This window comes from Schistocerca cancellata, chromosome 7 (genome assembly GCF_023864275.1).
Source record: "Schistocerca cancellata isolate TAMUIC-IGC-003103 chromosome 7, iqSchCanc2.1, whole genome shotgun sequence".
Lineage (NCBI taxonomy): Eukaryota > Metazoa > Arthropoda > Insecta > Orthoptera > Acrididae > Schistocerca > Schistocerca cancellata.
This window is the reverse complement of record NC_064632.1, coordinates 590047523-590073868: the sequence shown is the minus strand read 5'-3', so window position 1 is coordinate 590073868 and position 26346 is coordinate 590047523. Positions and strand designations below refer to the sequence as shown.

The 26346-nt window shown below is 40.8% G+C and overlaps 1 protein-coding gene across 5 annotated transcripts in view; it reads right to left on the bottom strand.

Annotated features, from left to right (window-relative positions):
• The window catches only part of LOC126092101 (gastrula zinc finger protein XlCGF17.1-like), a 183630-nt gene that overhangs the window by 26985 nt on the left and 130299 nt on the right, over positions 1 to 26346 (bottom strand). For 3 of the 5 annotated variants that reach the window (XM_049907530.1, XM_049907527.1, XM_049907528.1), the window contains one exon: positions 18201 to 21126. The exons of the other annotated variants lie outside the window; for them this stretch is intronic. In XM_049907530.1, coding sequence (XP_049763487.1) covers positions 20358 to 21126 — 769 coding nt within the window. In that variant the 3' untranslated portion in view covers positions 18201 to 20357. Of the gene's footprint in view, positions 1 to 18200; positions 21127 to 26346 lie in introns of those variants that run through there. 5 annotated transcript variants of the gene reach the window in all.

The following is a 26346-nucleotide window of genomic DNA, read 5'->3' as shown; positions in this document are numbered from 1 at the left end:
AACATAATATACATTTTTCTCCATAGCCGCCTGATGTCGCAGAAAATACGTAGCTTTAAGATTCTTATTTTCAGTACAACAGCCGAGAGCCAGGGCCAGGACTCCGACTACAATGCAATGGTTAACGGAGGTAAGAAAAAATACTCTCGCGCGTGTGTGGGCCACAATTATAATTAATAACTATAGATTTTTTGTTTTAAAGTGAACTGACTAACAAATTAATATGAAAAGTTTATTTCATTGTTCAACTTATATGCTCATGTTTTAAGATTCGGCAAGTCTAACGTTCATTAACGTAACAAATAATTTCCACTGAAGATTGATATTGCTAAAAAAGAGAACTTCACAAAAGTATTTAATTGTAGATAAAAATTGAATGAAATATCATTTTGATTAAGGCCCACCATGTAAGTCGGCGACAATCAGCATTACCAATCAATTTGTGTAGTAAATAATAAATTAAATTACGACGGCCGACAGACGCGAGGTCCTGCAGCCTGAGACAATGTCCATGGAGGTGCCAACCCCAAACAGCCATCATAATACCCCTCAAGTTCCATTTGCAGTCAACCTGACAACTACGCCTGCATCAGTGGAGGCATGCGTGCACTCTGTGGCCAGTGTTCATAGTCACTCGCCAGGTGGATACCGGGTTGTGCCCTGTCTCCTCACCTACATCCGCATTCAAACCTTCCCCTTGCCGTCACATGACACAGCAGTACCCGACAATAGCGTGGAGGTTGTGAGGGAGAATTATGGTGCCATCCGCAGAATGTGTTCCCATGTCGAAGTTGGGAACCACAAGTAAGGACAGTCACTGCCTGATGGAGTAACGAATGGCTCTCAAGAGGTTCCATACGCCGCCGCTGCTGCTGGAGGAGAACTTATGTCAGAGTGCAGTTCCGCTCTGCCCAGTCTGCAGTCATCGCTTATGACAACAACACTGTCTTAGTTGGCAAGAGATCTGCTAGGAGAAGGAGATTTTCAGATAGTTTTACTATTGGTGTTTGCAATAGATATGACCAACTGTCGGAGTCTAGTGGAGAGGAATCTCTAGTAGCTGTAGATGTAGGAAGTATGCAGCAGACCTCAGCAGTTACGGTGGCTAGGACAGTTGCAAAGTCCAAGAGAAAGAAGAAGGTTCTACTGTTAGGTAGTTCTCATGGTAGAGGTGTAGGCCAGCAGTTGCAGGAAGTGTTGGGGAGTGAGTACCAGGTCACCAGCATTGTGAAGCCTAATGCAGGATTGGCTCAGGTGACTGTTAACATAGGGGGGTTATGTAGGGATTTTACTAAAGAGGATCAGGTAGTGATTGTGGGTGGGGCTGGTAATAGTATTGATAGGGATGGGGAGTATGACATAGATGGTGACCTGGAAAAGATAGCCACTCAGGCTGGCAACACAAATGTGCATTTTGTGGAACTGTTTTAACATCACAATCGGTCTCATCTTAATACAGCCGTCAAGCGTAGTAACATGAGACTTGGGGGTGCGCTGATGACAGAAGGCATGAGTCACATTTCAGTGGTGTCGGTGGAGTCTATCAGCAGGACTGGTTTCACTAGACATGGCCTGCACCTCAACAGTTATGGAAAGGGGAGGTTGGCAAAGCTTATAGGTGACAGCATAGGTGAGGGTGGTGGGATTACTCATGGGAAATTCCTGTACTAATGGGTATTAGAGCAGCACCTTTTTTAGATTGAAGTCAGTTGATAGGTATTCCTGCATAAGGGAAGTCTCTCTAACAAAGAAACCACTTTCGACAAAGCTTAGGTATCCGAGTAATGAGGGAATTAGTATATTTCATCAAAATATACAAGGTATTAGAGATAAAGTTAGTGAACTGCTTATAGATGTTGACTCTGAAATTATTGGTATATCTGAACACTTCTTAAATAAGGAGATAATTCAGAGGCTTCCTTTACCAGGATACAGGTTGGTTGGCAGCTTTTCTAGGAGCTCTTTGCAGTGTGGGGGAGTAGACATGTATGTGAAAAACGGCATCCCATTTGAGTCAATTGATGTTTCAAAGTACTGCACTGAAAAGATGTCTGAATGTTGTGCAGGTGTGGTTAAATTTAGTTGTGTTAAACTTCTAACTGTTGTTATTTATAGATCCCCAGACCCCGATTTCACAACATTTTTGCTAAAGCTAGAGGAGGTTCTTGGTTCACTTTATAGGAAATACAAAAAGTTAGTTATATGTGGTGACTTCAATATTAATTGTATAAGTGATTGTACAAGGAAAAGGATGCTGGTAGACCTCCTTAATTCATATAATCTTATGCAAACCATATTCTTTCCAACGAGAGTGAACAGTAGAACAACCATAGACAACATTTTTGTTCATTCCTCATTACTAGAAGGCAGTCTGTTAGCAAAAAAGTGAATGGCCTTTCAGATCATGATGCACAAGTTTCAAGTCTAAAATTTTTTGTGCTGTAACACATGTTAAATATAGTTATCAACTTTTTAGGAAAGCTGATCCATTTGCTGTAGAGACCTTTGTAAACCATATCAAGGAACAAGAGTGGCAAGATGTTTATAGTGCTGATACAGTAGACGATAAATATAATGCTTTCCTCAAGACTTTTCTCGTGTTCTTTGAAAGTTGCTTTCCGTTAGAATGTTCAAAACAGGGTACTAGCACAAACAGGGTATTAGCACAAACAGGCAGCCTGGGTGGCTGACTAGAGGGATAAGAATATCCTGTAGAACAAAGTGGCAATTATATCAAAACATTAGAAACAGTCAAAATCTAAATGCAGCAGCCCATTACAAACAGTATTGTAAGGTGCTTAAAAAAGTTATTAGGAAGGCAAAAAGTATGTGGTATGCAGATAGAATAGCTAAGTCTCAGGATAAAATTAAAACCGTATGGTCAGTTGTAAAGGAAGTGGCTGGTCTGCAGAAACTGGTCGAGGATATAGAATCAGTGCGTAGTGGGAATGTCCGTGTTACTGATCAGTCGCATATATGTACAGTATTTAATAATCGTTTTCTGAATATAGCAGGTGAACTAAATAGAAACCTAGTCCCAGCAGGGAATCACATAGCACTCGTAGAAAAAGGTGTTCCGAGACTGTTACCTGAAATGTTCCTCCATGATACTGACAAGAGGGAGATTGAGTTAATAATTAAATCGCTAAAGACCAAGAACTCTCATGGATATGATGAGGTATCTAGCAGAATACTGAAGTATTGTTCTATGTATGTAAGCCCAGCACTTAGCCATATCTGTAACTTTTCCTTTAGGAGTGGTCGGTTTCCTGACCGATTAAAGTACTCGGTAGTGAAGCCACTTTATAAAAAGGGAGACAAGGATAATGTTGACAATTATAGACCTATTTCTATGCCATTGGTGTTTGCTAAAGTTATCAAGAAGATTTTATATACAAGGTTACTGGAGCATTTAAATTCACATAATTTGCTGTCAAATGTACAGTTTGGTTTTATAAATGGTTTAACAACTGAAAATGCTATATTCTCTTTTCTCTGTGAGGTTTTGGACGGATTAAATAAAAGGTTGCAAACGCTAAGTGTTTTCTTTGATTTACCGTAGGCTTTTGACTGTGTTGACCACAAGATATTACTGCAGAAGTTGGACCATTAAGGAATAAGGGGAGTAGCTTACAATTGGTTCACCTCTTACTTTAAGAACAGAAAGCAGAAGGTAATTCTCCACAATACTGAGAGTGGTAGTGATGTTCAGTCCCAATGGGGCACTGTTAAGTGGGGCGTTCCCCAAGGGTCGGTGCTGGGGCCACTGCTGTTTCTTATTTATATAAATGATATGCCTTCTAGAATTACAGGTGATTCAAAAATATTTCTGTTTGCTGATGACACCAGCTTGGTAGTGAAGGATCTAGTGTGTAATATTGAAACATTATCAAATAATGTAGTTCATGAAATAAGTTTGTGGCTTGTGGAAAATAATTTGATGCTAAATCACAGTAACACTCAGTTTTTACAGTTTCTAACTCACAATTCAACAAGAACTGATATTTTGATCAGTCAGAATGGGCATATTATAAGCGAGACGGGACAGTTCAAGTTCCTAGGCGTTCGGATAGATAGTAAGCTGTTGTGGAAAGCCCATGTTCAGGATCTTGTTCAGAAACTAAATGCTGCTTTATTTACCATTAGAACAGTATCTGAAATAAGTGACAGTTCAACACGAAAAGTAGTCTACTTCGCATATTTTCATACGCTTATGTCATATGGTATTATTTTTTCGGGTAATTCTTCTGATTCAAAAAGGGTATTTTTGACTCAAAAATGGGCTGTTCGAGCTATATGTGGTGTAAGTTCGAGAACCTCTTGTCGACCCCTATTCAGTAGTCTGGGAATTCTGACTTTGACCTCACAGTATATATTTTCCTTAATGTCGTTTATTGTTGGCAATGTTAGCTTATTCCCAAGAGTTAGCAGCTTTCACTCATTTAATACTAGGCAGGAATCAAATCTGCATGTGGAATGCACTGCCTTGACTCTTGTGCAGAAAGGAGTGCACTATTCTGCTGCATCCATTTTCCACAAGAACTCAAAAATCTTAGCAGTAGCCCAAACGCTTTTAAGTCTAAACTAGAGAGTTTCCTCATGGCTCACTCCTATTCTGTTGAGGAGCTCTTAGAAGAGCTGAAAAATTAAGCAAATTCCAGTGTTACATTGTTGATTTTCTTTATTTAAACTTACAAATTGTTGCCTGAATACTTTTCTTGTATTTCATTTTATCTGTTTCTATCATCGTGTTATAATTTCATGTATTGACTCGTTCCATGACCATGGAGACTTCTCCTTAATTTGGTCCCACGGAACAATAAATAAATAAATAAATAAAATAAATAAAAATCCAACAGCTTGAGTTGTATTAGAAGCCAAAACTATCAATGTTAACAGTCAGTTATGCGTTGAGTTGAGACTATCATTCTGAATTGTATCAAGTGTTAAGTTTCAGCATTCAGCAATAGTAACAGATACATATACATTCCTGTGAAGACACATTGTTTCCAAGTTAGTTATTCTGTGTTGTTACAAGTTTTAATAAAGTGATCTAATATTTTGTGTGTGTTGTTGTATCCACTCAACTTCCACCAGGAGTAAATCTAGGCTTGCTACAATCTACTACAGGGCTTCACAACATACGTGCTCGCGGAGCAAGCTGTGAGCAGCAAGGCGCGAGCATGGAGCAGCGCAAGTACGCTACCCCCCACTACCGGACCAGAGAGGAGAGTGGGGAGAGTCACGTGGGGCACACAACAGCTGCCGCCAGTCAATGTAAATCCGCGGCCACCTGCAGGGATATCACTCACGAATTATTACAGTGCAAATGAAACAAATAAAGGAGAATGTTCACGTGCCACATAATTTTATTAGCATAGTGTATGCCTCTACATTCGTATTAATTTGTGAACTGTTACACAATAAAAGGTGTCACTGAAGTGTGGGATTCTCTGTTATCTTGTACTTTTTGCCCTTTACAATTGCGTCTATGTTCGGAGTAATTGTTCTTGTGCATCATAGGCGCAGCGTGCAGTTTCAATTTCGATCAGACAATGCGTTTCTCAGGCGTGTCTTGTTACATTTCATTGCAGACAACAGTTATTCACAAACATACATGCAACCAAACACTGATATTATTGTAGCCGCCAGTTTGTGCAAATGAGGAAATCTATCCTGAGGGAAGTGTCTGTAAAATTCCAAAATGTTTTTCTTGTTCTGAAATTTGTCTCTGTATTCTCTGTCACACTGCAGGTCAAAAATTTCTAGTTGCAGCTCGGGACGAATCTCTTCAATATTCGCTGAATATGGAGAGGAGAACAGATCAGAATCACTGTCTAGTGCTGTCAGATCTTGAAAGCGTTGATCAAATTCTTCCTTAAGGGCAACTTAACTATGTGAATAACATTCACAGTCTTTGTGAACATCTTGCATGGATGATAGTTTAGGAAAATGAGCTAGATTTCCTGTTTCCAGCTGACTCACCCAAAGTGTCAATTTCATTTTAAAAGCTCGTATTCGATCTATGAAATGAGTAATTAGCAGATCTTTACCTTGTAGTGAAATGTTCAAAGCATTCAGATGGCTAGTTAAATCTGCTAAGAACGCGAGATCACATTTCCATGAAGGCTCTTTCAATTCAGGAACACACATGTTATTTATTTCTATGAACATATTTATCTCATCTAATAGGCAAAAATTCGATTTAATAATTCGCCGTGACTAAGCCAGCGGACCTCGCTGTAATAAGGCAGGCTACCATACTGGCTTTCTACATCCTCAAGAAAGCTTTTAAATTGTCTGTGTTGTAGCCCATGCTTCCTTATATAATTGGTTGTATGAACAACTACACTCATCACATTTTTTAGAGTGATACTCTTTGCTCATAAGTTTTCCTGGTGGATCACACAGTGAACGCCCCTTATTTCATTCGGCACGGTCAGTTTTTGCATTTTCTCCTTCAACAGCGCAACGAAACCTAATTTTTTCCCTGTCATCGCTGGTGCACCGTCTGTAGACACTGAAACTAAAGAATTCCACGACAATCCTATATTTTCAACACTTTCTTAACACTACTTAAAATATCACCTCTGGTTGTAGTGTTCTTCATGGCTACTACAGCAAGGAGCTCCTTCCTCACCTGAAGATCTCTATTAACACCTCTAATAAATATGGAAAGCTGTGCTGTTCCAGTGATATCAACACTTTCGTCCAGAGCTAGAGAATACGCCATAAATTCTTTATAGATATTTGCTAGCTGGCTCTGGACGTCGTCTGCCACGTCCTGTATGCGACGCATAATGGTCATGTCAGATAATGGCACAATCCGAAACTGTTCAAATTGAGATGGACACAAATGTTCCACTGCAACTACCAAACATCTTTTATTAAATCGCCATCAGTGAAGGGGCGCAGGGATTTTGCTAAAAACAAAGCAATGTTGTAGCTCACTCTGAGAGCTGCCTCAGTTGATTTTTCTTCGTCATCCAGATCTTCTTCGGATAGCTTCCTTTTAAGTTTAATAACTTCCTGTGCACGATCTGGTCCATCACATTTTCCACTTCCGTAGTCTTTCGCGTGGTACGACATATAATGTCGCTGCAAATTAAATTTCCTAAAAGAATTCAGTGTTTTGTGACATACTAAACATTTTGCAATACCATCTTTTTCTGTAAACAGATACAATTCCTCCCAATGGGGGTTGAACTGCGGAAGCATGGTTGGGGTTACACAACGGCGACTTGACATGATTCTTAACCAGCAAAGTGACTGTTAGAGCTGATCGTAGTACTTTTAACGTTACACAGTCGACGCGAATTCAATAGGCACGCTGCGGTCCTATTCATACGTGCGCGCATTTCCCCTCCCTCCCTACTCTGCGACCTTGCACCTGCTCGCAAGCACGTGCCTGAGCAGACGCGAGTACTCGCGCTCAAAACCGGCCAGTTTTTAAGCCCTGATCTACTACAATGCTACTGTAAATGTCTCAAGTGTAGCTTCGTCTGGCACTGTGGTTTTAAAGGTCCCTGGGCACTGGAGAAATAGTGACGTGTAGCAAAGTTAGCAGTTAACTGCAGATTAAGCTTCATGGCTTCTGGTATGGGGGATGGGGTGTTCATGGTGTTGAACTATATGTAAGAGGCTTTCTATGATGCTCTCAATGTCTCCAAGAACTGAATATGTTGCTAATAACTTCTTTTTGAAATGATCACATTGTAAAAAACAAGAAGTTTCGTTTCTGGGGTGCTCAGTTTGAAGCAACTTCGGTTTACACCTAGGTTGTGATAATAAGTCAGTATGTACCATAAGACTGTCTTCTTATTGTAATTAAAAAAAAGAATAGACTGAAGGAATTGCTTCTGTTAAGTGCTAGATGACATAATAAGGCTAAGTATTTGATATTTATTGAAGTCATGCACGAGTCAATTAACTGAAGGAAGAGATTTATTAAAAATTGGATTGCATTGAAATCTTTCCAGAGATAAATGGGTGATGTGATTTACAAACACAAGGCAGCAACTGTACTTGGAAGCTTAACAATGTGTTGCGATTCTGATTTCTTCATACAAATTACCTCATGGAGGGAGGCTCATACAACCCTATTACAAAGGAAAAATTAGCACTGAAAATATATGAGATGACTTCCAGTTGAATATTTTCCAGAATCATTGTCTCGCTATCAATAAAAATCTCTGGCACTCCTCTTCCGTGAGGGATGAAGAAATGGCCAGTTAGCACTTTAAAAATGATAATGATTCCCTAACCAATACATCATATTTGACTGCAGTTAATCATCACTTTATTCACAGTATTCACTTGAGAAATTACAAAGTGACAGCATCAAGCAATGGAAAGACCAGGATGAAATAACAAGGAGAGATTGCTACTCACCCTATAGAGGAGGCCCTCAGTCACAGACAAGAACCAAGAAAGAGGTTTGCAAGTTGGCAAGTTGTGTGTGTGTGTGTGTGTGTGTGTGTGTGTGTGTGTGTGTGCGCGCGCACGTTTTCCATTACGGAAGATGGACTTTGTCTAAAAGCTTAAATATTTTAGCAGTCCTTCTCATTGTGCCTCATCTGCGTAACAAGACACAGTGGTTTGTTTGACCTGTGGAGGAGTGTCAAGGAGACGCTGAAAGAACTGAACTGACAGGTGCTTGAACAGAAACGTCAACTATCAAGCAAAAACTTTTAATTAAAAGTTTCCAAAACCGGATTTAAATGATGGATTTAGGAATATATTACAACCACCTGTGTATTGCTGCTGTGAAGCCTAGATCAGTGAGATTACAGAACACACAGATATGTCTAAGAATCACTTTTCCCATGCTCAACATATGAATGGAACAGAAATAACTGCTGCAATGAAAGTTTACAGGTTAGTGGTCGTGTCCAGACACTTTGTCATCCAGGCAAACAGCTGCTCGAAACATGCAGCGCACCATGGTGCAGGGCAGTGGGAGCAGTGTTATGTTATGGGGGACATTCATCTGCACTTCTATGGGACTTACATAAAAGGTTCTGTAACAGCTGTGGAGTACGTGAACATTATTAGGGACCACCTGTAACCCCTTATGTTTGATGTCTCCCGAAAAGCGGTGGCATGTTCTAGCAGTATAACTGGCCCTGACTCAAGGCCAAAATCGTGCTGCAATGGTTTGAGCAGTACAGTAGTGAACTCTGGTTGATGTCTTTGCCATCAAATTTGGGCTATCTGAATCCGACGAAACCCAGCTGGGATGCTATCGGGTGTCAGCTTCATGCCCACAAACCGACCGCCCGTAAATTACGTGAAGTGTGTGACCTGTGCATAGGCAACTGGTGCCACAAAACCTCTGGAAGCGTATCAAGTACTTTTTTTTTGGCTCATCAGTATACATGTAGAGGAAGTCGACCTGCGTTTTATCTTCAGGGCATGAATTTCCAATACTGGGAAAGACGCAGTTAAAAAGGAAAAAACTATGGCAGTGCTGGAATTTTCTGCCCAAAGTTTATTTATGGTATAAAATGGAAATGTCGTGTGGCTAGGGCCTCCCGTCGGGTAGACCGTTCGCCTGGTGCAGGTCTTTCGATTTGACGCCACTTCGGCGACCTGCGCGTCGATGGGGATGAAATGATGATGATTAGGACAACACAACACCCAGTCCCTGAGCGGACTGGGAATCGAACCCGGGCCCTTAGGATTGACAGTCTGTCACACTGACCACTCAGCTACCGGGGCGGACTATTTATGGTGAAGGGCAGATGTGGACTGACGTGGGCTTGATACAGAGTCTTGATGTAAACCTTACCTGTCAACATGGCCTCACTACCTGTTCTTGGCACTGAAGGATAGCTTTGGTTTTCTATTATCTGGGGAATACACTGGAGTTCCAGCACTGTGAAAGGTGTACAACAGCCTTTTTTTTAGTTGCACTGTACTTACAAACTTTTATATACTGATGTAGGAGCTTCCTTTTTTCAGTTTCCTGTGGTCTGGAAATTTGTGCAGTATTTATTTTCTGTACAGTTTTAGAATGCAACATCTGTGAGCAGAATGAAGTATGAAAAACTGCTGAAATCAAATAAAACAGATTACACATCTTGTACCAAGTAACAAATCCCAATACACTGTGAGATCTACCATACCTCTGTTTATTTTCTGGTATTTAATTGACCTCACATTAGTAGGTTCCCAAATCCACAACAGTTGTGGATACATCTTTCTCTAATGTTGTTTCATCCAGAATTAGAGGTCAATGGCTCTGAGGTACATTTGTTCTTAACTTCCAGCACAAATAAAAACACATGCTAGAATCACACCAATATTGTTGTCGTCAGTGTTGCCAAAATACCACTATTTGAAATGGAAGTACACTGCCCTCTCAAGTGACACACAGCATGTATTAACCTCCCCCGTCACTGCCATACTGACTACTACAAGCCACTGCCAATCTTGCTGGATCAGCTTCATCTAATGCACCTTCTTTTGCAATGGTTGATTGTAGCTTCCTTGTTATCACATCAACCATACCATACATCATAATTACATGTCTTCTCATACACATAACTCTTCATATAATTATTAATTGAACTGAAGGCCAATCCACATAAGATGCAGTACCCTGTGCCATGAATCTAAGGTACCTCACAGACTACCAAGTCTGTTTACATGAAACCCATGTTTATAGTATGTCAGTTGAATTGGATCAACACGAAGACAGTAGGATTAAAAATGCACAAAAACAAAAATGACTACAAAAAATCAAAGTTGAAACTGAACAGAATGTTGTTAATGTTATAACAAATGATTGTTATAACAAATGACTGTGGTTGACTCTGAAAGTACAAACCTGGAAATAGATTCTGTCAAGGTAAAGGTTTTTTAAAGTTATCTAGTTATTATTAATTTCAATATATTTTAGGTGAAACTAGTTATGTGAATAAATGTATTTTGATCTCGTGCCTCAACTGATATAATCAGGATTAATTTATTGAAACTGTTCCCCGCAAAATCTACAATGTCACTGTGAATAAGAGGTGTTTCTAACAATGAATAAGTGTTAGTAATGTTAGGAACACTTTGCCCCTTAAAACTGCAATGCTGAGGAAGATGGTAAATAATGAAATGTCCTTATTGTGTGTATACAGTGGGGTGTGAGGAATACATGATTATCTTTTAGATAATTAGTGGGTGTTTTATGCAGTACTCTAACCTCTGGTGGCAGCAACAGCTCTAATCTGTGTACGTTTAAAGCTGAAATAAGCTCAGATGACAGACACAGGTATATCAGTATGTGCAGCTTCAGTTCTACGCCACAGTTCAACAGTCACAGTAACCAGTAAATGGTGGCACACCAAGCTCCTGGCAACCTGAGACCACACGTTAACGGTGGGTGAGGGTCTGGAGAATACGCTGGGCACAGCTACAGTCGAACATGCCCCGTATTGATGTGGATCCGTGTGCATTCTTACTTTACTTAGATGAAAGTTCACATTGAGGAGACATCAAAGATAGCATACATCAGAAATATAAGTCCTGCTGTCTAAATTATTGCTATGCAAAGCAGAAGTGAGCGTGTTGTGTACCCAATAAAACCCCACACCATCACACCAGGTGCTGGGACAGTATGATGATGAATACAATATGGCAACTTTTACTCTCAAGTGATAGTTTACACAGAACTGGGACCTGTCCTGTGCTTGGTGTTGTCGCTGGGTGCACCAGTTTCACCAGGACTCACTCTGGAACTGCACCGAGGAGACAAAGAGGAAAGGAGAATCACAACAGCAACTGTGACAGCATTTCGGCACTGTCCGTGTAGATATTAGTCTTGCTGACAACTGGCCAATTTCCTGATTCGAGATACGTGACATAGTTGTGTGAACCTGCGTGCCAAGTGACCTCTCTTCTTGGACCTAGCCACAAGGGACCAGCGATATCCTGTAAAGGGTCGAGTGTGGCCCACCTGAATCCATTGATTCGACATTCGGATGATAGTCATGGGGTTCCAATGAAAGAGAGTTGCAATACAGAGTAATGATAAATCACAGTTTCAAGATGGCATAATCCAGTCGGTGTCAAATTCTGACCTGTGCTGGTAGATCTCTCTCTTTCTTACACAAGGCATAACGCAATCTGTTCACAAATGACTAAGATTTGAACAGGATTTCTGATGAGAAGCTGACTGCATAACCTCCTTATTTACAGAATGTACGTAGAGCTGCTGCTGCCAACTTTGTGTTGCTGTGCTGATCATTTACATGTCTAAGCACACACTACAAATCGTGACAATATAATGATTGTTTCATGTTGTCCTCAAGGTATTGCATTTGCACTGACTAGCTGTCTATAAGTAAAATGACTGGTAGTGAAAGAGATGCATACTTTCAAGCAATTTCATGTTTGAACAACTTACGGAAATGCAGCCAGGTGACATCTCCGACAGCAGCTAATATTTTGACAGATGCATACCCTGTCACTTCAAGACACAAATGTTACGGGAGAGTACTGTACAAGGAAATTTAAAACATCACAAAACACACACACACACACACACACACACACACAGTCAATTACCAGCAGATGAGCAAGTAGCATTAACTCTATTTGACCAGGGAGAGAGCAGGATCTCAAGCAGGATTTAAGAACAAACCTCAGTCTCTATTTGTAAGATCACAGTTTTGGTGCATAGTATGCACCACAGCAGACAGCTACTAATGGTTGCTTCTTTGGTGTTTTCAATCAGCCCCGAAGCTGATGAAAACGTAAAAGAAATCACCATTAAAAGCTCTCCAATTTAGTGAAAATGTTGCAGTACATTGTTTTAGCTTTGTCCCAACAGCTGAAAGAGCACAACAGAATCTCTGAGTTATATTCCATTGGATGATCAGTGCCAAGGCAATGTTCTGCAATAATACACTTGCTTGGATATTGTAACCATATGTTATGCTTTTTCTCCATACACCAGTGCTCCACAGTCCAGAGCGTCTAACTAATACATGACACACTAAAACTGTAGGAGATACGGTAGGCATTTGCCTTACACAAACTAAGATCATCCTTTAGTGACCCTAAAAGGACCATAATCTTAGTTGGTGGTTAAAACACACACTTCACACTTTGTGTTCACAGAATATGACCAATCTAACTAAAAATCCTTCCTGCAAACGGCAAAAATGGCGCAGAGTTTGACGTCACCTAGTTACTATCATCACTCACCTGATTCACAGTTGGTCAGTAGTGCAAGATGCAGCAAATCTCGCTTTCCTATAAACTTTCTGACAAAAGGTGACTGCAAGTAGGGCTACCTCAGCTTACAAACTTTCAGGATCTGAGACGATGCGGGCTCTATAAACCAAGGTATGAAGTTCGTCTTCATATTGATGTGGACAATGATAACTATCAGCCTGAAAGTGCAAATCAGTGTGAGTTAGCTTCCAATAAATGGCATGTCACAATGTACCATAAGCTTCCTTCTAACAAACACATCAGGGAAAAGAATGGGGGCACTCCCTTCCACCTCCAGCATGTTGCAAATATTCAGGTGGATTTAATTTGGGTGTTCTGAAAAGCTGTTTTAATATTTACTTCCATGAGACCCAACAACAAAAATATCAAACACTCCACAGGTGCGTTGCCAGTTCACAATGTCCAATGGCCACAATATTTCAGCAATCACACACGTCGCCATCGTCAGGTACACTGACGAACTGACCCCCCAGGGGCACATGACTGACCTGCGGACTGTTCTTTATGTGGTATGTCCCCGAAGGCTCATGCTGGTAGCTGAGGTTGTGACTGCGTAAAGTTCTGGAGCTCTGTCAATAAGACGGAGATGACTGTTTTACAACTTTGCACTTTGTTAACGTTGGCAAGGAAATGCAGGTATCCCACATAAACGCAGAATCAAATCAACTGTCAACCTGGAGGTTGCACTAAAAAAAAAAAAATGGTAGTAATAATAATAATAATAATAATAATAATAATAATAATTTGAGTGAGCAATTTCCTTACTCAAGTTAATTTCATGGAATGTAGGTCAACAATGCTGATACACACTGCAAAATGCTCACCAAACTGAGATTTACCAACCAAAAACCAATGATGCAGGATACTGCCAATATCTACATATATACCAGGAAAGCCACAGTACAGTTTACACCGGAGAGTACATAGTACCAACATTGTCGAATTTCTTTCCTATTCCATTTGCGTATGACTGCCTGTATGCTTCTGTTACCATAATTGCTGGCAGAATGATGACACTTTCGTGCACACAAGTGTACTGTCAGCAAACAATGTTACAGTGTTGCTGATCCTACCTGATAAATTGTTTAATAATGGAAATTCCTTGATGCAGCAATCCCTAAAATAAAAGAATGAACCACTTGCCTATAATGGATTGATGTATGGAGCACTGAAAAACATAACAGGAAACAGCATTCACACTAGCTGCGAGGACTAACTCTTTTTCTAGCAATAGTACACACACAACCACACAGACACCCAAACACACATTCCTGTGGCGACAGCAAGACTGATTATTGATATTCGATTATTGAAAGCAGTTGCCTGAGCTAACGGAGGTGGAGATGTTGTAGAGAAGGATTCAGCAGGAAAAAGGCAGATGACTAAGGCCCCACAACAACATGAAAAGAGTACAGAGGGTACAGCAAAATGAGATGTAGGAAGAGAGAGAGGCTGGGGGTAGGGGGAACTGAGTGGTGAAAAGGAGGCAGGAGGGAGGACAACAAGGTGGAAAGTGTGAAAAGGGGGGGGGACAGGAGGGAAGGGGCAGTGGTTGAAAACGAGGAAACAGGTGTGTGTGTGTGTGTGTGTGTGTGTGTGTGTGTGTGTGTGTGTGTGTGTGTGTGTGTGGGCAGCACAAGGGAATACTTTGGGAAACTCTGAATGAATCACATGGTGGAGTGGGGTCAGGCAGTGGGAAGAGGTTTCTTTCTCTGTCACCTTCACAAAAGGTGTAGTACATCTAATCCTGTGGCCCGAGTGAGCTGCCCTTCCTTTTTAATCTTCCCCAATCTACCCCTCTATCTCCCACTTAGAAGAAACTATTTATTGCAAAAGTTGACATGTGCCTACCAGTAGCAGCCTACTAACATTTCACGTCCTGAAGGTACATATGGCTAGAAATTCTATCTCATAATTTTATAACTGAAGCTGTCTATTTTGTTCACCAAGAACATGAACAATGTTTTGTTTATTGTGATAACCACAAACAAAAATAGATTTGGCTACGACAAATGCTATTTTGATGAGTTTATGTTGATATTCTGAATTAAATGTCATGGCACATTGAAGGATATTTCCACAGGTCACAATGCGGGTCATTTTTATTGCATAACACTAACTTAATTTTTTGGAGGCACTGTGCAGTCAGTGATGTATGGCAGAATCCAAGACAGTTGCAGTAATACAATTATCCTGAAAGGTTTCAGGTAGGTGGTGATAACTAGGGCCCGGATTTTAATTACCTAAAAAACAGTGAAATATGCAAGCATTTATGACCTAAAACTTAAATAAATATGACCTTAAAAATAAAATATGACTTAATAGAAGTTTATTTAAAGCAGTATTGTTTGTGCATGTAATTTTTTATTCACCATAGAGTAATACAAAATTCACTTCTCAAAATATTGTAAGTATAGGTCTTTCTTTCTGTAGAGTTTGTGGGTAATTTGCACCTATTTTTTGAATGTCTGAATGTTTTATTTTCTAAACACAAAGTACAGTGAAAAGATCATCTATCAAAACAGTAAAACAATGTTTTTATTTCTACATAGTATTTTAAGTGTTTCACATTATTTAATATCGTATGTCACTCTTCAGTATCTGCAAAGTTGCACTGGATCACACGGTGCATTTTCAGGTTTTCCATTGTCAAAGATCTATGGTTGTCGCTGAGGATAGTTTTCTACCTGAAAAAGCTCCTCTCCACTTCACAAGACGTCAGTGGAGCATATTTGAAGGCAGCCAGGTCACTGGAGTTCAGCTTTGTTCCAGTATCTTCAAATGTTGCGGCATTCCCTGAAAGACTGTCACTAATTTTGCACAGTGTAGAATAGCCAGGATTCCGTTGGAGAACATTTTGCAATTTGGTTTTCACTTTGTCAGCCACATGACCATGAGCTCAACCCAACTCACTCTGCACATGTTGCACAATACTCAGGGCCTCACATAGCTGAGTGCCAACAGCTTCCAGTCATTTGATGGCTTTTGATATCACTGAAAAATTGGCGTTGACGTATGCCAAGTTTCGAGACAATATATCTGTAAAAACTTCTTTTACAATTTTGATAGCACTTGATTCATCAATATCAAGCTCACAGAAGATTGTCTTTATTTGGGTGAAGTTGGTGCAGTAATACTCAGCAGCATTAATCCAAGAACCCCATCGTGTAAGAACAGGTTTAGGTGGGAGAGGCGTTGAAGGTGCTTGTTCCTTGAATTTCTGCACCCATAGCGGAGCATTCACATAGATTTTCTTGCCACAGGAAATTAATTTGTCCACGTCAGGGTAATTTGATCGCACCTGTTCAGCAACTCTGTGCAAGGCAAGTGGCATACACCATACTGGGGTAGAGAATATGAAGCCTTTGGCTGCTTTAGCCATATATGATGCACCATCTGTTACAAGCAGCAAAACGTTGTCTCTTTTCACACCATCCGGCCACAGTAGCTTCAGAGAGTTGTCAAACAAAATAGCAATCGTTGAATTGTTTACTCTATCAAGAGCTTCACACGCTAGTAGGAACATATCTCCAGGGCCATCAACTTTTCGAACACCAACAACAACATTTGCAATATATCGCCCACTATATCCGTAGTTTCATCTATCGACAGCCAGATCTTTTGCTCAGCAATAGTAATTCGTACTTTGTTGAGCACATCATTGTAGCATACGGATAAATAGTTCTTTCTCAGTGTAGATTCATCTGGAACTGGTTGTGTTGTTTACTTCTCCAAGAACCGTCTGAATGGTGGATTCTTCAGCTTTTTGCAGGACACCATCATCTCACACAAATCACTGCAGAATGATTGCACGGTTGACGATTGACCTGTCTGTTCAAATAACAGCATTTGCCTGCTGTTATTTTCAGCACTTTGTTTCACACAGCTGCTGTGATTAGCGGTATTACAGTGCTGTTGCACATTAAAGTACTTTTCTGCAATAACTAACTTCACACAGTTTACAAAACAATATTTTCCCAACAGTACTAAAGAACTTCTCTCCACATTCTCAAACATATCCTCGCAACTTCACACTGTCGGAGCACTTTGCTTTAGGCATGTTGAACAAGGCAAAGGCTGTATTCAAACTGGTTACTGGGAACACCTGTGCGACTGCGATGATTATTACGGCAGAAGCTGCCTTTGTTGGCTCTGAAAGAGTATTGTCGACTCTGCACAACAATGTTTTATGTTCGCGAAATGACTGTTGTGGTACACCGATTTTCTGCTAAAAGCTGTGTACTAATTTATCTGTTTATTTTTCACAATAGCACGTTAAATATTGTCTCGTGAGCAACATATTCATTTTCTTATTCATTGTCCTGTAAGATACGAGAAAAATCGTATATACATTTCTGGCAAAAGTTGACGGAAATATGACCTATTATATCAAAAGTTAGCTGCAATATGACCTATTACTAAAATTTGTTGAAATATATGACTTTATATACACAATCAAAATACATTTTTTGACACTAAAATGCCTGGATTTGTGTATAAATTGTTCTAAAATTCACCCTATAGTTCAGAAAAAAAAGAGTTGTCATTAAAATCCAGGCCCTAGTGATAACACAATGGTCTGAGAACAGTTTCTTTACGAAATTGTTTTCTTGATGAAATTTTATAACAGATGTAGCAAAGTCACACAACACAATCTTAGTTGTCAAATATATAAATCGTAAAGCTGCCTAGACCAGATGGACAGGGTACAGTATCTGAATGAAGCTAAAGACCCAATGAGAATCAGTGCTACTGGCAAACACAAACAAATAAGAACGTCAACTGAGGGAGTTATTGTAATATTTCGAAGTATGGACAGGACTCAATTTTCTGACTTTCATTTTCTGAATTAATGCTTTATACCAGGCATATTAAACAGGGATGATAATAATAAATATTAATATTATTCTGTTTTTATATTATTATTATACTTTTGACATTTAATATTGTAAATAAAATGACAATCTTCTTCAATTTTTTATTTTTATTACTTGATGATACATACATCATAACCATATGGTGCCAAATACTAATCACTACACACCACATCCTGTGTGTTTGTTTATGTTACAAAACATTGGATCTTTAGGATACCATTTTTTTTAAAGATGTTACAATTTTTGAATTGTATGATAGTTGGCTACTTGCATTATAAAAATTTGTTCCATTTGAACAAAAATAGTCACCAATGTGCTCATATGTAAACAGTCACTTATTTAAAGCTGAATGTCAGTTTACTCCATCACCCATGAAAAGGTGAACAATCATCACTGTATTGTTGTCATTTAAGAGTACTAATAATATTTAAGTGCAGCAGGAAGCTGCTGCTTACCATTTAGTGAAGTTTCAGAATGAGTAGACGCAGCACACAAACATTCAGGTGTCAGCAAGTCTGCATTCATGAAATCGTTCTGCTTACATCGGGTGTTTCAAAATGAATATCAGGATTTTAAGGCTTTGTAGCATATATTACCTTCAACTTAAAATAATAAATAATACATCAAATGAAAGGGCAACTCAGACAGTTTTTCTTATAAGTGTTTAATCTGAGCACCATTAGTCACAGAGCACATATGCTAACTTTGCAAATGAAATGTTACTGCATGACTACGGAGATTTTCTGTATAGTGTCCTTCAGTGATGAATCAACATTTCATCTAAGTGGAAATGTGAACACATCCGGGGGTCAGAAAATCCCCATGAGATAGTACAGTTGCAATGAGACTCCCCTATATTGAATGTTCTTGGTATCAGATCCCAGCAGACGATTTATGAGCCTTTCTTTTTCCATGAAGCAACTGTAGCTGGTGTTTTGTATCTTGATGCACTATAATTATTTGTCCTTCCTCAACTGGAAGAATCTGAACCACATAACTGTATTTGGCAGCAAGTTAATGCACTGCCTCACTGGCATAACTCAGTACAATTGTTGAAAAACAACGTATCCAACACCTGGGTTGGCTGCTAGGGTCCAGTTGACAGAGCGTGTTTCATGTGGCCTCCACGTTCGCTCGATCTGATGCCATACAATTTTTGTCTTCGGGTTTCTTACAGGATCTCTTTATCTGTACATTTGCTACAGCTGATCTACGTGACATAGGAAACTGGATTGAAGCAGTTGTTACAACAATTACTCCAGACACAATGATAAGGTCTTGGAAGAGCTCTGTGTGTGCTGTGTGATGAATGGTGCTCACATTGAACATTTGTATGACAAACTGAGTTGTTCTTTCAATTGATATTTTATTTATTATTTTATGTTGAATGTAATAAATGCTACAATGCATTGAAATCTCAATATTCATTTTGAAATACCTGGTACATAAACATAGGAGTATTCCAAGATTTTCTTTTCCCTCAAGTAGATTTCTTATCCATGAAGAAGCAGAATGAAAATTAGTTAACTTTTGTACCACAAGCCCAAATCTACTTTTCTCTGGAAGGAAACTTCAGGTTCCTGTAAAATGTCTTGAGTTCAGGCTTCAGCAAACAGTACAAGCCTATAATGAGTAGTTTATATAGTGTGCTCAATTACTTAAAAATCAATTCAGTTTGACAGTCCTCAGTCCAGGAACTCAGATAGGCATGCAAAGCAATGCCTATAATCCTTTCAGCATTCTCTATCCATAAATTCACTTAGGACAGGGCAGCTTTACACAATTCTCGGAAGACAACACATGTGGCAACAGTGCATTGACTTCAACCTGTCTGCAGCAACTGTTTTTGTCTGGATGGTCTGAGAGATCTCTCTGCATACAGCACAGATGTGAACAACTTGTTCTGCACACTGGTGCCACCCCTTCCCCCCCAAACAAAAACAATTCCTCATCTTTTATTGCTTCTCCCTTACTACTCCACTTCTTCAGTAATTAAGCTGCTTCCTTCCCTGATGGTCATGTGCTGCCTCATGGCAGATCAGGCTGTCAACACGATCTCTCCAGCCTCTCCCAGCTACTGCAGTTAGTATGAGAAACACAAAGCATCTGTTTCCTTATTGCAAACCAAGTCACAAGGCAGAGTGGTTCCCATAAGTTTTCTTCCCAGCCTGCAAAATCTGAAGAAGCCTCAACAACTGAAGCTGGATTCTTCGAGGAGGTCCTCGTAATAGGAACTGTGGACCCTGTGTCCTACTCTGCAGTGCTGACCATTACACTACTGAGTCGGCTCCCCATTATATGTGAATGCAAATGCCTCTTCAGATTGCCAAACTGAGTGAAGCCTTTCCCACAAACTCCACATTCATGGGGTTTCTCCCCCGTGTGTGACCGCATGTGGACTTTAAGAACACTAGGTCTAGGAAACGTTTTGTTACACACATCACACTTGTATGCGTTATCCCCTGTGTGGGATCGTTTGTGGCTTGTCAGACTGCCATGGACAGTATAACACTTTCCACAAATGTCGCACACGTATGGCTTCTCCCCTGCATGTGAGCGCATATGTCTCTTTTGTTTGCCAGAATCGGGGAATGATTTTCCACAAACATCACATTTGAATGGCTTCTCACCTGTATGCGTACGGTTGTGGACATTCAGATGAGCTGTTTTCGCAAAAGTCTTTCCACAGATGCCACAAATGTAGGGCCTCTCACCGGTGTGTTTACGCATATGGTATTTCAACTGACAAGGTTTAGGGAAGGACTTTCCACATTCATTACAAGGATAGCTTTTCTCTCCAGTACGTGAACGCCTCTTCTTTTTCAAAGTGAGTCTCAATCTTGATAAAGTACTGTCATGTTCACTATAGTTGCTGTTCCACAACTTGTTACCATCACACTCTGACTCTTCTGGTAATGTGGTGTAATTTGAGTCATCCGTCAGGTAAGCAGGAGTTTCTGCGTGGAGGGCTGCTTCTTCCACTGGAACACTGTTGTCATCAGCAGCAGGATTCGGCGGCCTAGTGAATGCCACAAATCAGTTCAAAGATACATGTTTAAAATAATTTAATTGTTTGTAAATGGGGGGAAAGTCACTTCAGTGAACATAAGTTGCTATATGTGATCACTACTATTTTGTTATTCATGACTGATGGGATACATGAAAACATCAATAACACTGCAAAAAATGAATGCCAATAACTACTACAGTAAGCAACACACATTTATGCTACCACTAAGGGAAACAGGAAAATGACTCCATCACTGGCAAATGTATTTAAAAAGGTTTATGCACATTTGTAGGAGACAAGGAGAACATTACGAAAGCCACTAATCTTTAAGTTAAACACTGCCACAGTATACTGCAAAGAAATGTTAATGTATCGTCAAGTTTTTACTTGCAGCTTCCAATGTTGTGTACACTAACTGTAATCATCATCTGCTAAAACCGAGCGAGGTGGCGCAGTGGTTAGTCACTGGACTCGCATTCGGGAGGACGACGGTTCAATCCCGCGTCCGGCCATCCTGATTTAGGTTTTCCGTGATTTCCCTACATCACTCCAGGCAAATGCCGGGATGGTTCCTCTGAAAGGGCATGGCCGACTTCCTTCTCCATCCTTCCCTAACCCGATGAGACCGATGACCACGCTGTCTGGTCTCCTTCCCCAAAACCAACCAACCATCTGCTAAATTGTGTGTGTGTGTGTGTCAAAGAGAGAGAGAGAGAGAGAGAGAGAGAGAGAGAGAGAGAGAGGGAGAGAGAGAGATTCAGGCTGGGCAAGAAAGATATAGAGGGTAAGAACTGGCATGGAGTGATGAGAGGAGGTGCGATAAGATGGGAGGAAGTGGAAGGGAGAGAGTGGATGTTGTTTGTACCTGGGCCTAGGAGAATGAGTTGAGGGTTGTTTTTTGGGGGAGGAGACCAGACAGTGAGGTCATCGGATTAGGAAAGGATGGGGAAGGAAGTCGGCCGTGCCCTTTGAAAGGAACCATCCCGGCATTTTTGCAGCGATTTAGGGAAATCACCCTAGGAGAATGGGAAGGATGGAAGTGGGTAGGGGCGATATATGAGGTAGAAACTTAAGTACTGAAGAATAAGAGAGAAAAAGAAATGTGAGGGGAATGGAAGTGTTAGAGGGAGGCTGTAGAAAATATAGGAGAAACTGAGGAGAGTGGGCCTAACAAAACAAGCAGAGTATTAAAAACAGATCATAACAAGATGGCACCTACAAAAACGTGTAGTGGCACAAGACTCTAGAAAAACAAGTTAACATCTAAGGGCACCCATACCTGAGGAGGGGGGGCATGGGGGGATGAGGGGGGGGGGGGGCATGGGGGGCTCCAGGGAAAGGAAGAAATATACAGGGTGTCCCAGTTGAGACAAACTTCAAAGGATTGCAGAGGGTGTCTTGAGGAACAAATCGAGGATAAGAAGTCATGTCCAGAAAAATCATCCAATGATGCTACATAGTGCTGAAGTTACATGAGCCAGCAAATGCCACCTCTTCAGCCGTAAATGTGACGTTGTACCCTGGTGTAAAACAGGTGGAACGTCTCGCAACAATGTTTGTTATTCAGCGATTGCCACGATCACCAGTGGAGAAGATGGAGCTACACTCATGCTCATAAATTAAAGATAATGCTGATACATGGTCAAACAACACTCTGGTGGGCAGTTTGCGGGTTTAAATCACCTCGGCATATGACCATATGGTGCATTTGACCTGCAGTCGTCGCACGGTGGCCCTGGCAGCAGTCCACATACGCAGAGGTGTGTTGGTGCATGTCAGAGTACAGTGCAGCGAGTAAGTGTGCGGACGTTTTCAGACATGCTAATAGTGGCTGTGTGTTCAAAATGACTCAAAGAACACATATTGATGACGTTATGAGGGGTAGAATACTAGGGCGACTAGAGGATGGTCAAACACAGCAGGTCGTAGCACGGGACCTCCGTGTGCCGCAAAGTGTGATCTTAAGATTATGGCAACAATTCCAGCAGACAGGAAAAGTGTCCAGGTGCTACAGTACGGGACGTCCACAGTGTACAACACCAAAAGAAGACTGATATCTCACCATCAGTGCCGCAGACAGTACTGCAGATAGCCTTGCTCGGGACCTTACCGCAGCCACTAGAACAGTTGTCTCCAAACACACAGTCTACAGATGACTGAACAGACATGGTTTATTTGCCTGGAGACCTGCAAGATGCATTCCACTGACCCCTGGTCACAGGATAGCCAGTAAAGTCTGGTGTCAAACACAGTACACGGTCATTGAAACAGTGGTCCCAGGTTATGTTCACGGCCGAGTCAAGGTATAGTCTGAACAGTGATTCTCGCCGGGTTTCCATCTGGCGTGAACCAGGAGCCAGATACCAACTCCTTAATGTCCTTGAAAGGGACCTGTACGGAGGTCCTGGTTTGATGGTGTGGGGTGGGATTATGATTGGTGCACGTACACCCCTGCATGTATGACAGAGGAACTGTAACAGGTTGGTGTATAGGGACGTCATTTTTCACCAGTATGTCCACCTTTTCAGGGGTGCAGTGGGTCCCACCTTCCTCCTGATGGATGATAACGCACAGCCCCACCGAGCTGCCACCATGGAGGAGTATCTTGAAACAGAAGATATCAGGCGAATGGAGTGGCCTGCCTGTTCTCCAGACCTAAACCCCATCGAGCACGTCTGGCATGCTCTCGGTCAACTTATCGCTGCACGTCTTCAAACTCCTAAGACACTTGAGAAGCACCGACAGGCACTGGTGCAAAAATGGGAGGCTACACCCCAGCAGCTGCTCGACCACCTGATCCAGAGTATGTCAATCTGTTGTGCGGCCTGTGTATGTGTGCATGGTAATCATATCCCATATTGACGTCGGGGTACATGCACAGGAAATGTGGCATTTTGTAGCACATGTATTTTGGGTCGGTTTTCTCAACGTATCACCAATACCGTGGACTTACAGATCTGTGTCGTGTGTGTTCCCTATGTGCCTACACTATTAGTGCCAATTTTGTGTAGTGCCACGTTGTGTGGCACAACATTCTACAATTATCCTTAATTTATGAGAATGAGTCTAGCAGGTGTGGAGAAGATGTAGTTAGCATATGTGTAGAAAGGCCTTGTCTCCTATCAATGTCAGTCCCTGCTGCCTTAGTGGATGACTGAAACAGACACAGTTTCCATCTGCAGTTAATGTTTCTGCTGTACACTGAAAAACTTTGGAGATTTAACAGGGGTACGTCAGCATGCAAATTCACATTTGCTGCTGAAGGGGTGGCCTGGTGGCAGGTGGTGGTGCTTAAAACTTTGACACTCTGTAGCGTCACTGGACTATGTTTCCCAAAACAGACGCCCTTCACAACCCCTCAAAGTTTGTCACAACATTTCGGGGAGGCACCCTGTAGAATAGTCAGGTGTTTCTATTTCAAAAAAATGTTTTACATGTCTATATTACCTAGGTTTTAACAGCATCGGAACTGGAACTTTTTTTGTGGCTACTTACAAGTCACTAATCGTCTTCCAAAACATTCCATAACACCATAACACTGGGACTTTGTCACCAAGCCCCCTCCCCCCAAAAAAGCTATCACATGGGTGACCATGTAAACATCTATATCTATATCTATACCTATATCTACATCTACATCTACACTCTGCAAACCACTGTGATCCGTATTGCAAATGATATGTCCCTTCATACCAGCTATTAGGGTTTCTTCCCATTCCAATCGAGGACGGAGCACGGGAAGAATGACTGTTTAAGTGCCTCTGTGCTGTAATTAATCTAATCTTGCCCTGATGATCCCTTCATGAGGGATACATAGTTCCTACAGACTGATATAGTATATTCCTAGAGTCCTTGTTTACAGCCAGTTCTCAAAATTTTTCGGAATAGTTTACATTTATCGTCAAGAGTCTGTCACTTCAATTTTTTCAGAATTTCTGGGATGCCCTCCAAACATATGACCATTCGTGCTGCCCTTCCCTGTATATGTTCAATATCCCCCAGTTGTCCACTCTGGTACACAACCAACACACTTGAGCAATATTCTAGGACGGGGTCCATGAGTGATTTTTTAGCAGTTTCCTTTGTAGATTCCATTTCCCCACTTTTCTACCAATAAACCAAAGTCTGACACCTACTTTATTCAAGACTAAGCATCCCTACAAAGTGAGTTGGTGAGCTGGCTGATTCCAACAGTGACTCATTGATACTATAGTCATAGGATACTATTTTTTTTTTCTTTTTTGAAGTTCACAATTTTACATTTCAGAACATTTAAAGGAAGTTGTCAATCTGCACCACTTTCAAATCTTAGCGAGATCAGACCAAATATTTACATAGCTTCTTTCATTGTAGATAATTTGCAACATCTGAAAAATGTCTGAGATTACTATTTAAATTTGGAGGTTACTATTAATATTGTCTGCAAGATAATTAATATACAACATAGACAGTATGGGTCCCAAGACACTCTTCTGTGGGACGCTGGAAGTTACTTCTACATCTGTCAATGACACAATATCCAAAATAGCATGCTGCATCTTTCCTACCAAAAAATCCTCAATCTCGTCACAAACTTCACTTGACACTCCACATGATAGTACTTTTGACAATAAGCACAGATGTGATGCCTAGTCAAATGCTTTTCAGAAACCAAGAAAGACTGCATCTACCTGACTGCACTTATTCAAAACTTTCAGTATGTCAAATGAGGAAAGTGTGAGTGGGGTTCACATGATCTACATTTTCAGAATCCAGGCTGGGAGGCATGGAGGAGATACCTCATTACGTTTGAGCTCAGGATATCTTCTAAAATTCTACAACAAATCAATGTCGAGATATTGGGCAGTAGTTTTGTGGATCACTACTCCTACCCTTCTTGTAAGCAGCTGTGACCCTTCCTTTCCTCCAATTATGGGGCAGAGCTTTTTGTTCAAGGAATCTACAACAGATTATAGTTAAAAGATGGCTAATTCAGTCTTAAATTCAGTATAGAATCTGATGAGATTCCACTGGGACCTTGGAGCTTTGTTTGATTTATTTTAACAATTTCAGCTGTTGCTCAACCCTACTGTGACACTAATACTTATTTAACTCACCTTTCCAGTAGCACGAGGAGTAATTTGGGGCAGTTCACCCAGTTGTTCTTTGTAAAGAAACACTTGAAAATGGAGTTAAGACTACCTGCTTTCGTATTGCTACACTCAGTTTCAGTTCCTGACTCATCCTTGA